Raw genomic sequence first — 12444 nt, 5'->3', positions numbered from 1 at the left:
TAGCCATCTACTTCAGACCTAGCCTTCTCCTTAGGTCTCCGCTTCTCTCTCTGTTAACGGAGGGCATTTGTCCTTTCTACTCTGACCTTAGGATTCTGGGTTTATCCAGCAGCAGGAGCCTTAATTGACCCTTCTCTTTCAGGGCCAATACTGAGAATCACAGCATTCAGGTCACCCTGGAAGTGTTGGTGAGGCCTCAGAGAGTTAAAAAATGGAAGAGTGTGGAGGAAAGGAAGTCTCTTGGGATTTTGACATCTGGACCCACTGGAAACCAAGACCTTTCCTTTATTCCACCAATTTTGTGGACTCTTAGTTCAGGGACTGATCACCCTGTGAGCACCAAGCTGTGCATGGGGGTGGGGTAGAGGGCAGGGTATGGCCTGTGACCTGGCAGGCTTCCTTGGATAACAAAGACTTACCCTTAAAAGTGTTCCACAGGGGTGCCTGGGTGGCTCAGTGGATTAAGGCCTCTGCCTTTGGCTTGGGTCATGATCCCGGGGTCCTGGGATTGAGCACCGCATGGGTGGGGGGGGTCCTCTGCTCGGCGGGGAGCCTGTTTCCTCCTCTCTCTGCTTGCCTTTCTCCACCTACTTGTGATCTCTGTCTGTCAAATAAATAAATAAAATCTTAAAAAAAAAAAAAAAGCATTCCACAGTTGAGGCAGGAAGAGGTATGTAGAAACCAGTACAGCCACTCCAAGGAGATGGACACCACACCAAAGAGGAACAATTTTGTTAGTAATCGAACCTATCCTAAGAAAGAATACTGGGCTGCCTCTGTGGGGCTTGAACTCCCTGTTCTAAGAGAGGCTGTGCACTTGCCTTTGGGATACTGCAGAAGCTCCTGCCAGGGGCCACATAAAGGAACCCATGACCTCTGAGATATGTTGCGGCTCTGAGATCTGAGAGTTAAGCTTCTCTGACTCTGAGAGTTAACACTAAGATTCTCTAGATGGATTCAAAGATTTTATGGGGACTCAAGTAAGATATTACATTCTATGATGGTCACTTTTGGATTCAAGTCCTCTGATTCTTTGACCCTGACTCAAAGAGTCTGAAGCTCTTGGAACCTAAGATTTCCCACAGTCCTTTTCCTCAAGCTCTGAGCAGCAGCGCCTAACCCAGACTTGGTAGTTAGTCACCACCGGAAAGGGAAAGGGCCCTTCCCCCACCCCTGCTGCTGGGGACCCAGATGATTCACCTCAGCGGCTGAGATTCATTGGCTCCCCAAGATCCAAGGATGCACCTGGAAGACAGAAGACACTCAGCCCAGCTGAATGATTGGTTGAACGAATGAATGAATGGTCTCTCTGTCCTGTCTCTCTGCCCTGCCCTGTCCTCTCTATACTGGGCTCATCTGTTAGCCATCATTGCACTCCTGGGAGGTAGTGGGATGTCCTAAATAATCTTCTGAGGAGTTCCCTACTAACGATGCTCCTCACACTGTACATCCTTGACCATAGGGCTTTATCCTGTTCTTGGCTGCGGCTTCAGCACCTAGCACAGACATGAATACCTAGCTTAGCTCAGGGCTCAAGGGACTATCAGTTGTGGGAGGGGTGGGGTGAGAGGGTATGATAATGAGCCCTGGAGCCCTGGGAGGGGGCAGGGATAACCAAGGAGAGCGGGAGACAGGGAAGCGAGGGGGTGGGGGTGGGCGTTAGGCAAGGAATGACAGCCGCACATTTCACAGCCAAAGAAGGAACTTGGCCCGGAAAAGGCAAGTAACTTGCTTAGAATCATACAACGTATTCCTTAGTGGACAGTCAAGGTTCTCCTTCCTGTGCACTTGTCCAGACCCGGCCAAAGCACGACGTTCCCGGAGTCTCCGCCTCTGTCAGGACTTCCCAGAGTTAGGGTCAGGTATTGGGCCCGGAAGGATCCCTTTTGGGCAGGGCGGTCGCTGAGGTCGAGCTGTTCAGGATACGCTGCGGATGGAGAAAGATAACGGTCTCTCATTTCTGACCACCTCCCCTAAGACAAAGGCGGGGGACCCTGACTGAGAAGGGTTGTGTCCGGGGACCTAATTAAGTTTCCGTTCTAAAACGGGGGGGGTGGATCGCCTCGGGGCAGAGCCCCTGCCAGGGAAAGGGCTGCTGGAAGGGTGTGTGACGGGGGTAAGCCGGCATGTGGGGAGGAGGGAGCGCCTCTCCTGGGAGCTGGACCCAGGAGCTCAGTGTCCCATCCAGCTCAGCGGTTCGAACGACTGCCCTCCCCCCGCTCCCCATCTCCAGGACCTCGGAAGTCCGGAGTCTCCGCAGTGTCCGCCGAGTCAGAGGTCACCCGCGCCCTGTGCAAGTCGTGCAGGTCTCAGCGACCAGCCTCTCTGCGGGGGTTCTTCGAGCCCCGCCCGGTGTGGGGGGCAGTAGGACCCAGGGGCCGGGTGAAAGCCCGCAGAGGGAGGGGCGGGAGCCGGGGCGGTCTAGGGGAGGTCTTTGGCTTTTTGTGGCGGAGCCGGGGCGCCCTCCGGAAGCTTTTCCAACTTTCCAGAAGTTTCTCGGGACGGGCGGGAGGAGGGGAACGCCATATATAGACCTGGAGAGCCGGGAGCGGCGGAGAGTGGAATCGGTCCGCGGCTCGAGTGGGTCTCTAGTCCGGCGCCAGCCCGCCCGGCCCAGGTGAGGGCGGGGGGCCGGCGAGCGTGCAGCCGGCGCCTTGGGGGGTGCTCGGGAGAGTGAGAGGGGGTGGGAGGCCCTCGGGGAGGGGTTGGGGCCAACCTAGAGCCCGAGAACTGGAGGCCCTGGCACCCTGGGTGCTGCTGGAGCGTTTGGGATCCGGAGCCCGGGGGTAGATGGTGATGGCCGAGTGAGCCTTTAGGGGTAGGGCGGGGCGGGGAGTCGGAGCACTGGGAGGCTGGGGCAAAGTGAGGAGTTCTACAGAAGTTGGGGCAGGGGTTGCGATGGCAGAGAGGAAACAGTGGGCCTGGGAGCCAGGATGCTGGTACTCGCCTCTGTGCGGGAACCAGAAGGGAGAAGATGGGGTCTGGGGCCCTTTCCAGTTGGGGTAGGAGGCCAGGCCAGCTTTACGGCTAATGGTGCCTCCGCCTCCGGGGCTGAGGCCCAGGGGTCATCAGGGGTAGGTGGACCAGCTCCTGACGGGCTTGTTGGGGGTGGAGGGGGGCCTCCTGAAGGTAGGAAAGGAGGTGAAATAGTCTAGGCTCTTCTCAGGGCGGGGTGTGTGTGTGTCTTGGGTTCCTCACAGTTTGCGAGGGGTCACCAACCGTTGCTCCTTTTCTGATCAGCAGCCTGCATCGGTAGATGTTGGCACCTAAAGAAGGAACTTGACCAGCACCTTCTCCCCCACCTCCTTTCAGAACGGGGTGGGGGGGGGAGGAAAAAGCTGGGTCCCTATCCCCCCACCCAGGAGGGAAAGGTTAGCTGACTAGAAGGCACTCTTAACTCTGTCCACCTCCTGGTTCTGGGGGTAACTGCAGGGTTAAGGGTACTACTTCGAGAGGCCAGGGTTCCCTGCCCCCAGCCCAGGGACATTCCTGAGGTGGCTGGAGTGGAGAAAGAATGAAACCACTTCCAGCATGGCCAGGAGGCCCGGCCCCTCCTCTTCCCGGTTTCCGTCCAGCATGTCCCTCTGGGCTGTAGGGCCCGGATGGAGGCCGGAGGAAAATTTAGGGGGCCTTGGTTCCCTGGAAGTCTCTGGCTGGTACCACACCCTCCTGTCCTCAGATGGTTCATCTGCCCATCCCCCCTTCCTGAGGCCTCCCGATCTGATCCACTCCTTTTGTCTCTGGTTGCTGGGATTCCCAGCAGAATTTTTTTTTTAACTCCCTGTGTAACAGGATACCACATCCTGGCTTCCTCAGGGGGCTCTGTGGGTGCTTCTGGGAGGAAGGAGCCCTGAGCTAGGAGGCCTGACCCCCACTGATCCTTTTGGGACCTGGGGTGCGTCCCTGCCCCCTTTCTGGCCTCAGTTGCTCCCACTGCCCAGTGAGGTGGACAGCCTCCAAGGTCCCTGTGGATCTGGGACTGGGTTAAACCTTTTTTTGTGTGGGGGGGAGAGTCCCATTTTGGGGCTTAGGCCTTACAGGCCCATCCCTCACCACCACCCACCCCAGCTCTGCCCTATCCCACCCTCCTCACTCTTCTGTTTTCTTTCAGAATGAAAAAGGCAGGCATTGACCTCCCTCTGAGGCAGTTTCAAGGTACTTTAGACTCCCTCAATTGTTTGAGATCCTCTCTTGTGGACCCCCTGAAAATTTGCTACCCTTCCCCTCTTAGAGAAGCCCGGAATCCAGTCTCAGCTGAGTCTGGCTATGGGCACAGCCCTTGGCTCCTGTCCTTTGTGGGACTGTAAATTGTCTAACCATGGCCTCGGGCCTGGGATTTCTCTGTGGCAACATGGGCTGGGCTCCTGGGCTGCGGGAAGCTGGCTTGCTTGCCGTGACTTGTCTTCCTCTGTGACTGCTGCTGGATTAACAAGGCAGCCCCTCTACACAGCCACGGATCTCCCTGCAGAGCCAGATGTGCCTACTCATAGCCAAGGCCAGGGAGCCCCTGGGGCACCCCTTGGGACCTGAACCCAGGCCTCCTGCTTCCCAAGCTGGAAGCCCCCCTCTGCTGGCGGATGCAGATAATTCCGTTTCCAGCCTGTTTCCAGCCTGCCACGTCACCTAGAGCCAGAGTGGGAGCAGGAGCAAGAGCAGGAGCAGGAGCGCAGCTCTGTGGCTGCCTGAGGAATCCCAAACTAGTCATTTGGAGCTTTCTTGGAAGGCCCCTCCCAGTCCTTTGAGGTCCTAGTTGGCTGTGGGTGGGGGCTGTCAAGATGGTGTCTGCCACGTGGTAGAGCTGTGAGCTGGGCTCCTTGACTTTCTTCCAATGAGTTGCTCGTGGCCTCTGCCCAGGTTCTGTGCTCTGGCATCACAGCTGTATGAACTAGTGTTGGCTTTTTTTATAGAGTGCCATATGTTTGTTGTCCTGGTGTAATCATCAGTAGTGCTCCATTTCATTTTCTTAGGTGTCCTTGTTTGTGCAATAATCCTATGGTCATTCTGCTTTTGAGGCTCCAGGCCTGGTGGGGAAGGAGCTAGGGCTGGGAGGAAGGTGGCCTGGGCCCTGGGATAGATGATCTCCCCAGTCTGGACTCTCAGTAGGGTACAGGTCTCTCTGTGCCTTGCCTCCCCCCACCCCATCCCTCTCCCATGCATTTTTTGCTTTCCCTTTACACTGTACCTTCAAAGAGTTGGCAGCCCAGGGAAGGGGGACCTGCCCTGGTTCATAGGGTAGCTATAGTGTGGAGTCTTCCCAGAAACCCGGGGCTCCTGCAGACAGGCCTGCATGATCTGTCCTGAGGGTCCTGAGGGTCTTCCACCAGGATTCCGAATTTGCACTTTCTGGACAGCCACGAGATGGGATCTGCCAGAGCAGTGGGGTCCCAGCCTCAACTAGAGTTCTTCCAACTCTTCCCTTTGCCCTGTCATCTCGTCTGTCCTGCATGAAAGTAGGGGGGATGTATCCCATGTAGAGAGACTGTCCTGGTTGGAGGCCCCAGAGAGGTGAGTGAGGCTGGTTTTAGGGGCCACTGCTACCACTGTGGTTTGAGAGGGGTCTTGCCCACCCTGAAGCCATAGAGCAGAGGGCCTGGGTGGCAGTGACTGTCAGATGGGAGGGCAGAATGGAACCTGAGGTAGACCCAGTTTCCTGCAAACACACATCTGGCCAGCCTCTGGTGAAGGGGAGGGGGTGTCATTGCTCCACTGAGCTGTGACCTACCCCTCCTCCAGTATCCTTCCTCTCAGGAAACCTACCCCGCACTCAGCTTGTGTCCTGGGAATTTCCCCTTCACACCAGGGACCAGGGAGAGCTGGGCAGTCCTGTCCTTGCTAGGACACAGGCCTTGGGCACGGAGACCTAGACCCCGACAGCATGGAAAATGGGGACCAAGGCTGAGCAAGGAGGTGACACGCAAGGGCACCATGGGGTGAGAGAGTGGAGCATCTGGGCTTCCCTGCTTAATGAGTGAGCTAACCAGTGACTCATTAACATCCCAGGGCAGAAGGAAAGGCATGGGGGGAGGAGCAGGCCTTCGCCTGTCCCAACAGGACATCCTTTGCTCAGGCACCTGTGTTTCATGCAGACCCTCAGTCGATCTGCCCCTTTTTGCCACTGGGAGAAGGGCCCTGGGGTGGCGTGAGATCAGAGCTAATCTTTATGCAAACTGAGGACCCTGAGTCTGGCGGAGTGTCCCTGGTTTCTATTCATTCAGGAATAGCTGAGGCCTATTGTGTGCTAGGTGCTGGAGATACACAGGGAAACCAGACTGGCCAGATTTCCTGTCTTCCTGGAGGTCACAGTCTAGTTAGGCATGGAGGTAGTGCATAATGAATGCCTAAGACTGAGTGTTGTCAGTTCAGCCTCAGAAATCAATTGGGAGGAGGTGGTGGCTTGCTAGAAACGCTGTTTTGGATGAGGAGCTCAGAGAATGGGCCAAGTAAGACCTCGGATCTGTGCAGCTCTGAGTTAGGGCTGGTTTCCTCAGAACCTGGGGCTTTCTTGCTCCCATCTGCAGGGGACTTGGTGGCTGCCAGAAAGCTGGGGATGGTCATCAGGGAGGAATACCCTGGGTTTCAGGCCCACCCTCTCTGCAGCCCTCACAGGTCCTTCGTGGTGCATACCATCCGCCTCCCAGCCATGCGCTTCCTCCTGCTTACCAGCACTTGCTGCCTCCTGGCCATGGCCCTGGCTGCCGAGGTGAAGAAGCCGGCGGCCCCAGGCACAGCAGAGAAGCTGAGCCCCAAAGCGGCCACGCTGGCAGAGCGCAGTGCTGGCCTGGCCTTCAGCCTGTACCAGGCCATGGCCAAGGACCAGGCGGTGGAGAACATCCTGCTGTCGCCTGTGGTGGTGGCCTCATCCCTGGGGCTTGTGTCGCTGGGGGGCAAGGCCACCACAGCGTCCCAGGCCAAGGCGGTGCTGAGTGCAGAGCAGCTGCGTGATGAGGAGGTGCACGCGGGCCTGGGCGAGCTGCTGCGAGCCTTCAGCAACAGCACGGCGCGCAACGTGACCTGGAAGCTGGGCAGCCGCCTGTATGGGCCCAGCTCGGTGAGCTTCGCGGAGGACTTTGTGCGCAGCAGCAAGCAGCACTACAACTGCGAGCACTCCAAGATCAACTTCCGCGACAAGCGCAGCGCCCTGCAGTCCATCAATGAGTGGGCCGCACAGACCACCGATGGCAAGCTGCCTGAGGTCACCAAGGACGTGGAGCGGACGGATGGCGCGCTGCTGGTCAACGCCATGTTCTTCAAGCGTGAGTCTGGGCAGGGGTGGTGGCTGCAGCTCTGCAGGGGCCGCCCAAATGCCTGACAGGTGCCAAGTGGAGGGCGGAGGTGGGTGGTGGCTGAGCTGGGGGTCCTCCTCCGGAAGGTATTCCCCGTCACGTGGAAACAGCCAGGCCCTGACTGTAGAGCCCCATAGCTTCTGGCAGTGTCCTAGGGCCAGCACCTCAGTCCCCCAAAGTGGGGGAAGCATGTACTCCGGGGTGTGGGTGCTCAGAGGGGAAGGGGACTGCCGCTGAGCTCCAAAGACTGGAACGAAGGTGTGTTTCCCAAGCCGGGGCCTGTTTCCGATCCTGTTCTGCCTCCCACTACAGCGCACTGGGACGAGAAGTTCCACCACAAGATGGTGGACAACCGAGGCTTCATGGTGACCCGCTCGTATACCGTTGGGGTTACGATGATGCACCGCACAGGTGGGTGCCTGGTCAAGTAGGGGGCCGAGCTGGGAGTGTGAGGGTGCCTGGGGCCTGGCTCGCCCAGCGGCCTCCCTGCTGTCCCCGCAGGACTCTACAACTACTACGACGACGAGAAGGAGAAGCTGCAGATGGTGGAGATGCCCCTGGCCCACAAGCTGTCCAGCCTCCTCATCCTCATGCCGCACCACGTGGAGCCCCTGGAGCGCCTGGAGAAGCTTCTGACCAAGGAGCAGCTGAAGATCTGGATGGGGAAGATGCAGAAGAAAGCCGTCGCCATCTCCTTGCCCAAGGGGGTGGTAGAGGTGACCCACGACCTGCAGGTGAGGGGCGGCTCCACTTGGGGGCTGCAGGGCCTGCAGGAGAGGGGTGCTTGGGGCGCCCCTTTGTCCGCTCAGCAGGACTGTCCTGAGCCTCTGTCTCTGGGTGTCCAGGCAGGACTGGGCGCTGCTGAGGAAGGAGGCACGGAACCTGTCCTTGGGAACACGATAATGATCGCAGTAGCTAAATATAATGGGGCTCCTGCTATATACGGAGTACTTCATATATATTAAACTTTTCATGCTCGAAACAGCTTCATCAGGTAGGGCTGTCGAGCTCCTTAAAATGAGGAATTGGAGACTCAGGAAGGTTAAACAGCTTCTCCAGAGTCACACAGATGGTGGCTCAGGCGGCTGGTGCCAGGCTATGCCCTCAGAGAGTCTGAGGTGCCCCCAGTGACGGCCTGTTCAAGCCCACCTCAGACGCAGCAGTAAGACTAACAATGGCTGCCTGCTGTGTGGCACTAGCCATGACTGGAACCCAAAGCCACGTGCTCAACAGTCTTTTCCCCTCGTGACCACCCTGGGTGGTGGCCCGTGGCTCCGAGAGAAGCCGGGACTCGCTGAGGTCACATTGGCTAGTCAGTGGTGGAGCTGTAGTTAGTCCTCAATGTGAAAACTCAGGGTGGCCTTGTCTGTCCAGAGAGACTTCTTTATGTACTCAAAAGAGGAAGCTTTTATCTCATTCCTGCCTTGGATGCCAGAAAGGATTCCTTGGCAAGCTTCTCCCTCCCAGGATTGATTCAGAGTCACTGCTGACACAGAGGACAGAGAGCTTGAGACAAAATGGGGCACTTGTGAGACTGTACCGTGGATTGAGCTGCGCTTTCCAGACACGGACCATCCCTGTGTCCTGAGCCTGTCCCAGGCCCTTCCCAGCTCCTCCTGTAGTCACTGCTACCTGACTCCATTGTCCCCCTTTCTCTCATGTGTCTTCTTGGAATCCTTAGTGGACACTCCAGTCTAGTGGGTACACGGAGTTGGGAAATGGGAAGGGTGTAACTTGTATAGGGTCACTGGGATTGGAATCGCTGGCTGGGCCTGGAACACCTGCCTCAGGACTCCTGACCCTCAGGACCCCAGGTCAGGTGCCCGTTTGGTCCTGCCGGGGAAGTGGGCTGTTCCAAGGCTGCCAGGGACTCAGACGGCAGCCCTCCATGGCTGTGTTTTCCTCGCTGAGAGCCAGGGAGGATGTGGGACCAGGGCCCTGCTCTGGGAGAGCTCTGAGTCAGGGGCTAGAGACAGGCCCAGGCACTGAAACAGAGCAAGGCTGGGGTGCTGAGCCGCAGGAAGGCAGGGCTGCAGTCTTGGGGAGAGGGAAAGCTTCCTGGAAGATGGGGTGGTGAAAGCTCCTTACCGGGCTGTGTATCGGCCATTGAGACACCGTTGTGGGCGCTGATGGTTCAGTGAGGCTGTTGGAAAGGGAGACGGCTGGAGCCTGCTAGGGGGTGAGGCTACGGTGCAAACACAGTTCACGTGTGAAAGAGCTTGTACTTGGCTTCCAGGGCCTCTGCAGAGCCATGGAAGGTGTGTGTGTTGGGGTGTGCATGTTTGTGGGGCTGTGTTTTCTTTTTATGGAAATATATTAAAAATAGAGAGATCAGCATAATGAGCTCTCCTGTATCCATCATCCTGCTTCAACCCTCATTAACTCATGACCAATAAGGATTCACCCAAACACACCCATTCCTCCCTGGTCAGATTATTTTGAAGCAAGTCCCAGGCATCTGTCACTCTGGACAGGCTTTAACTCCTAGGGTTAGCTATCCTTAGATTAGTCTTCCTCATGTTTGAGTGTGCCAAGAGTTACCTAGACATTTTATTGAAGGTTCCCGGGTCCACCCCTGGAGACTGTGAGATAGTGGCTATGGGAGGGAGTGGGTCAGGAAATGTATGTTTCCTATAAGATCCTGGGTGCTGTCCACAACCCCTGCTTTGAGAAGCACTGATCCGGATTGCTTGGCAGGACCAGGGATAAATTCTTCCCTTTTCCCAACCTCAGTTTCCTCATCTTCGAAGTGGTGATTAGAAGGTCTTGGAGGGTTGTCATGAGCGTGACGAGGCCATGGTTCAGAGGGCCCACGTCATGTCCAGCACACAGAAGAGGACCAGGAGGGGAACAGACAGCATAGGAGGTGATGGGTGGTATGGGCGGAGGGTGAGGGTCTAGGAGCCTTGCCCACTGTGACCTCACCTGGTACCTCCCTTCTCCCACAGAAACACCTGGCTGGACTGGGTCTGACTGAGGCCATCGACAAGAACAAGGCAGACCTGTCACGCATGTCAGGCAAGAAGGACCTGTACCTGGCCAGCGTGTTCCACGCTACCGCCTTTGAGTGGGACACAGAGGGCAACCCCTTTGACCAGGACATCTACGGGCGTGAGGAGCTGCGCAGTCCCAAGCTCTTCTACGCTGACCACCCCTTCATTTTCCTGGTTCGAGACACCCAGACCGGCTCCCTGTTGTTCATTGGGCGCCTGGTCCGGCCCAAGGGTGACAAGATGCGAGATGAGCTGTAGGGCCCCAGGGATGGCAGGAGGCAGCCCAAGGCTCCTGAGACACATGGGTGCTATGGGGGGGTAGCTGAGGTACCGACCTTGGATGTGCCATGGGGTGGGGGTGGGAAAACAGAGCAGGCTTCCTGGATGTCTGAGCAGATCTTCCCAGGCAGAATTGACTCTGTCTGGATGTGGGCCCCCAGATACCGTGATGCTGAGCCCGGACACCCCACATTCTGTGGGCCCTGGGGCAGTTGGCGTGTCTTGCCTTCAGCATCCTGGGATTAAACCTGCCTCAATCAGTGTTCATATTTATAGCCAAGTGCTTTCTCATCTGTGAGACAGAATCGAGCTAGGGGGCTTCAGCCCAGCCCTGTGGAATGGGGACCCTCTTTTCCTGACCCTACCATCACCTCAGCCCTCTCTCCAGCTCTATTCCAGTTCTCTCCCAATTCCCCTCTAAAATAATGAGGTGCTGCAGCCCTGGGATAAGCACCCCCACGATGGCCCTGGCCCCAGAGAGAGGGATCAGGAACCTGCTCATGGTGGGGGACACTCATGGGCAGACTCTGATCAGGCATCATGGGGATGAACTTTTTTTCTCCTTTTGTAGATGTTCAAAGGTGGGGAGGGCAGGGGGAAAATGAGCCTTTGTTGCTGTCAAACCAAGAACTTATTTGTACAATTTCTTTTTCAATAAAACTTTTCCAGTGAAGTTTTGTTGGAGGTTGGAGGGTGATTGGATCTGAGATTCCCAGATCATTCTTCCCAGGGGACAAGGGCTCCTTCTGTGGAGCTAGGGCCCATCTCAGGCCCTGAAATGCCAGCAGATAACCGCAGGGCCGGTCCACCCTGAGTGGGGAAATTGTCTTGGCTCTGGCTTTACTGGAGAGGTGGCTACGGGGCAGGAATGGTAGTGCTGGGCCAGGAGCCCAGGGCGTTCCAGACTTGAACACTTGATATAATTTTATCCAAACCTCTTAGCAGCTTGGATAGGTTGGAATTACCCCTGTGTTAGTGGTGGGATGACTGAGGCTGAGGGAGATAACCTGCAGAGACCCCCAGCACAGCCAGGGGGCTGAGCTGGAATTGCTTCTAGTACTTTGGCTAGCTCCCCCTCCGTGCCACCCAGGAAGGGCAAGAGGGGACCTGGCCAGATTCTAAAGGTGCGTAGCCTGCTTACGGTCTATATATGTCGTCCCGCTTATTCCCCACAATAGCCCAGTTAGGCGGGAGTGATCATCCTAATGATCATCCTAACCCTACAAGCACAGCTCAGGGATGCGCAGAGACTAGACAAGGACTCCAGGACCCAGAGTTCAGCCTGCAGCAGCTCCCTAACCAGCTGGGAGCTTGCAGGAAAGGAAACCAGGCCTTCGGATGGGGGAGCGGCAACCCCCTGACACAAAGGGGGCCCTGAGGCCATTTGTTGCCATCTGGGCACATCCCAGGAGGCGATGAGAAGTTGTGCTCCCGCCTCACAGTGAAGAATGGAGTTGCTGGCATGGAAGGTGGCAGGTAGGTGGCAGAGGGGGACAGGTGAAGGGCAGGCTGGGGCTGAAAGCCAGGACAGTGTCTCCAGTGGCCCATCCAGGCCCTGTGTGAGCTTTCCAACGGAGGCCATTGGAGGGAGGTCCTGTCATTCCCACCACGCTGGTTGTTCAAGTCTCGGAGAGAGGACTGCTCAATTGTGAGGGTCTTGAGTGTAGGGCAGGTGTGGGGAGATGGAGAGTAACTTTCTCCTGAGTGCGGACTATGGGTCTGGCCCTGCTGTGGGTGATCTCATTAATTCCACAGAGCTTCCCTAAGGGGTATCACTACTGTCCCATGTTATAGATGAGAAGACTGGCTCAGAGAGGTGAAGTGGACAGCCCAAGGCTACCCAGCAGGTCAACGACAAGGCCTGGCCTCTATGGAAACACAAGCCTCCT

At 56.9% G+C, this 12444-nt stretch overlaps 1 protein-coding gene and 1 long non-coding RNA gene across 3 annotated transcripts; one reads left to right on the top strand and one right to left on the bottom strand.

Annotated features, from left to right (window-relative positions):
* Nucleotides 1–572: 572 nt before the first annotated feature.
* On the bottom strand, nucleotides 573–1767 carry LOC122912574. The gene is made up of 3 exons (XR_006385658.1): nucleotides 1745–1767; nucleotides 1201–1245; nucleotides 573–604 (listed from the first exon to the last, which is right to left on the bottom strand). It is a non-coding gene; the product is annotated as an uncharacterized LOC122912574 (long non-coding RNA).
* Nucleotides 1768–2474: 707 nt separating this feature from the next.
* On the top strand, nucleotides 2475–11228 carry SERPINH1 (serpin family H member 1). 2 transcript variants are annotated; one of them, XM_044258512.1, is made up of 6 exons: nucleotides 2475–2617; nucleotides 4112–4155; nucleotides 6598–7253; nucleotides 7596–7694; nucleotides 7785–8017; nucleotides 10232–11228. In XM_044258512.1, the coding sequence occupies exons 3-6, from the start codon at nucleotides 6641–6643 to the stop codon at nucleotides 10532–10534; spliced, it is 1248 nt and encodes a 415-aa protein (XP_044114447.1). In that variant the 5' UTR covers nucleotides 2475–2617; nucleotides 4112–4155; nucleotides 6598–6640; the 3' UTR covers nucleotides 10535–11228. The 2 variants fall into 2 exon arrangements, with proteins under 2 accessions (XP_044114447.1, XP_044114446.1); XM_044258511.1 differs by lacking the exon at nucleotides 4112–4155.
* Nucleotides 11229–12444: the final 1216 nt, after the last annotated feature.

This window comes from Neovison vison, chromosome 7, assembly GCF_020171115.1.
Source record: "Neovison vison isolate M4711 chromosome 7, ASM_NN_V1, whole genome shotgun sequence".
Classification (NCBI taxonomy): domain Eukaryota; kingdom Metazoa; phylum Chordata; class Mammalia; order Carnivora; family Mustelidae; genus Neogale; species Neogale vison.
Note: the sequence above shows the minus strand (reverse complement) of the source record. Positions and strands in the feature narration are given on the sequence as shown.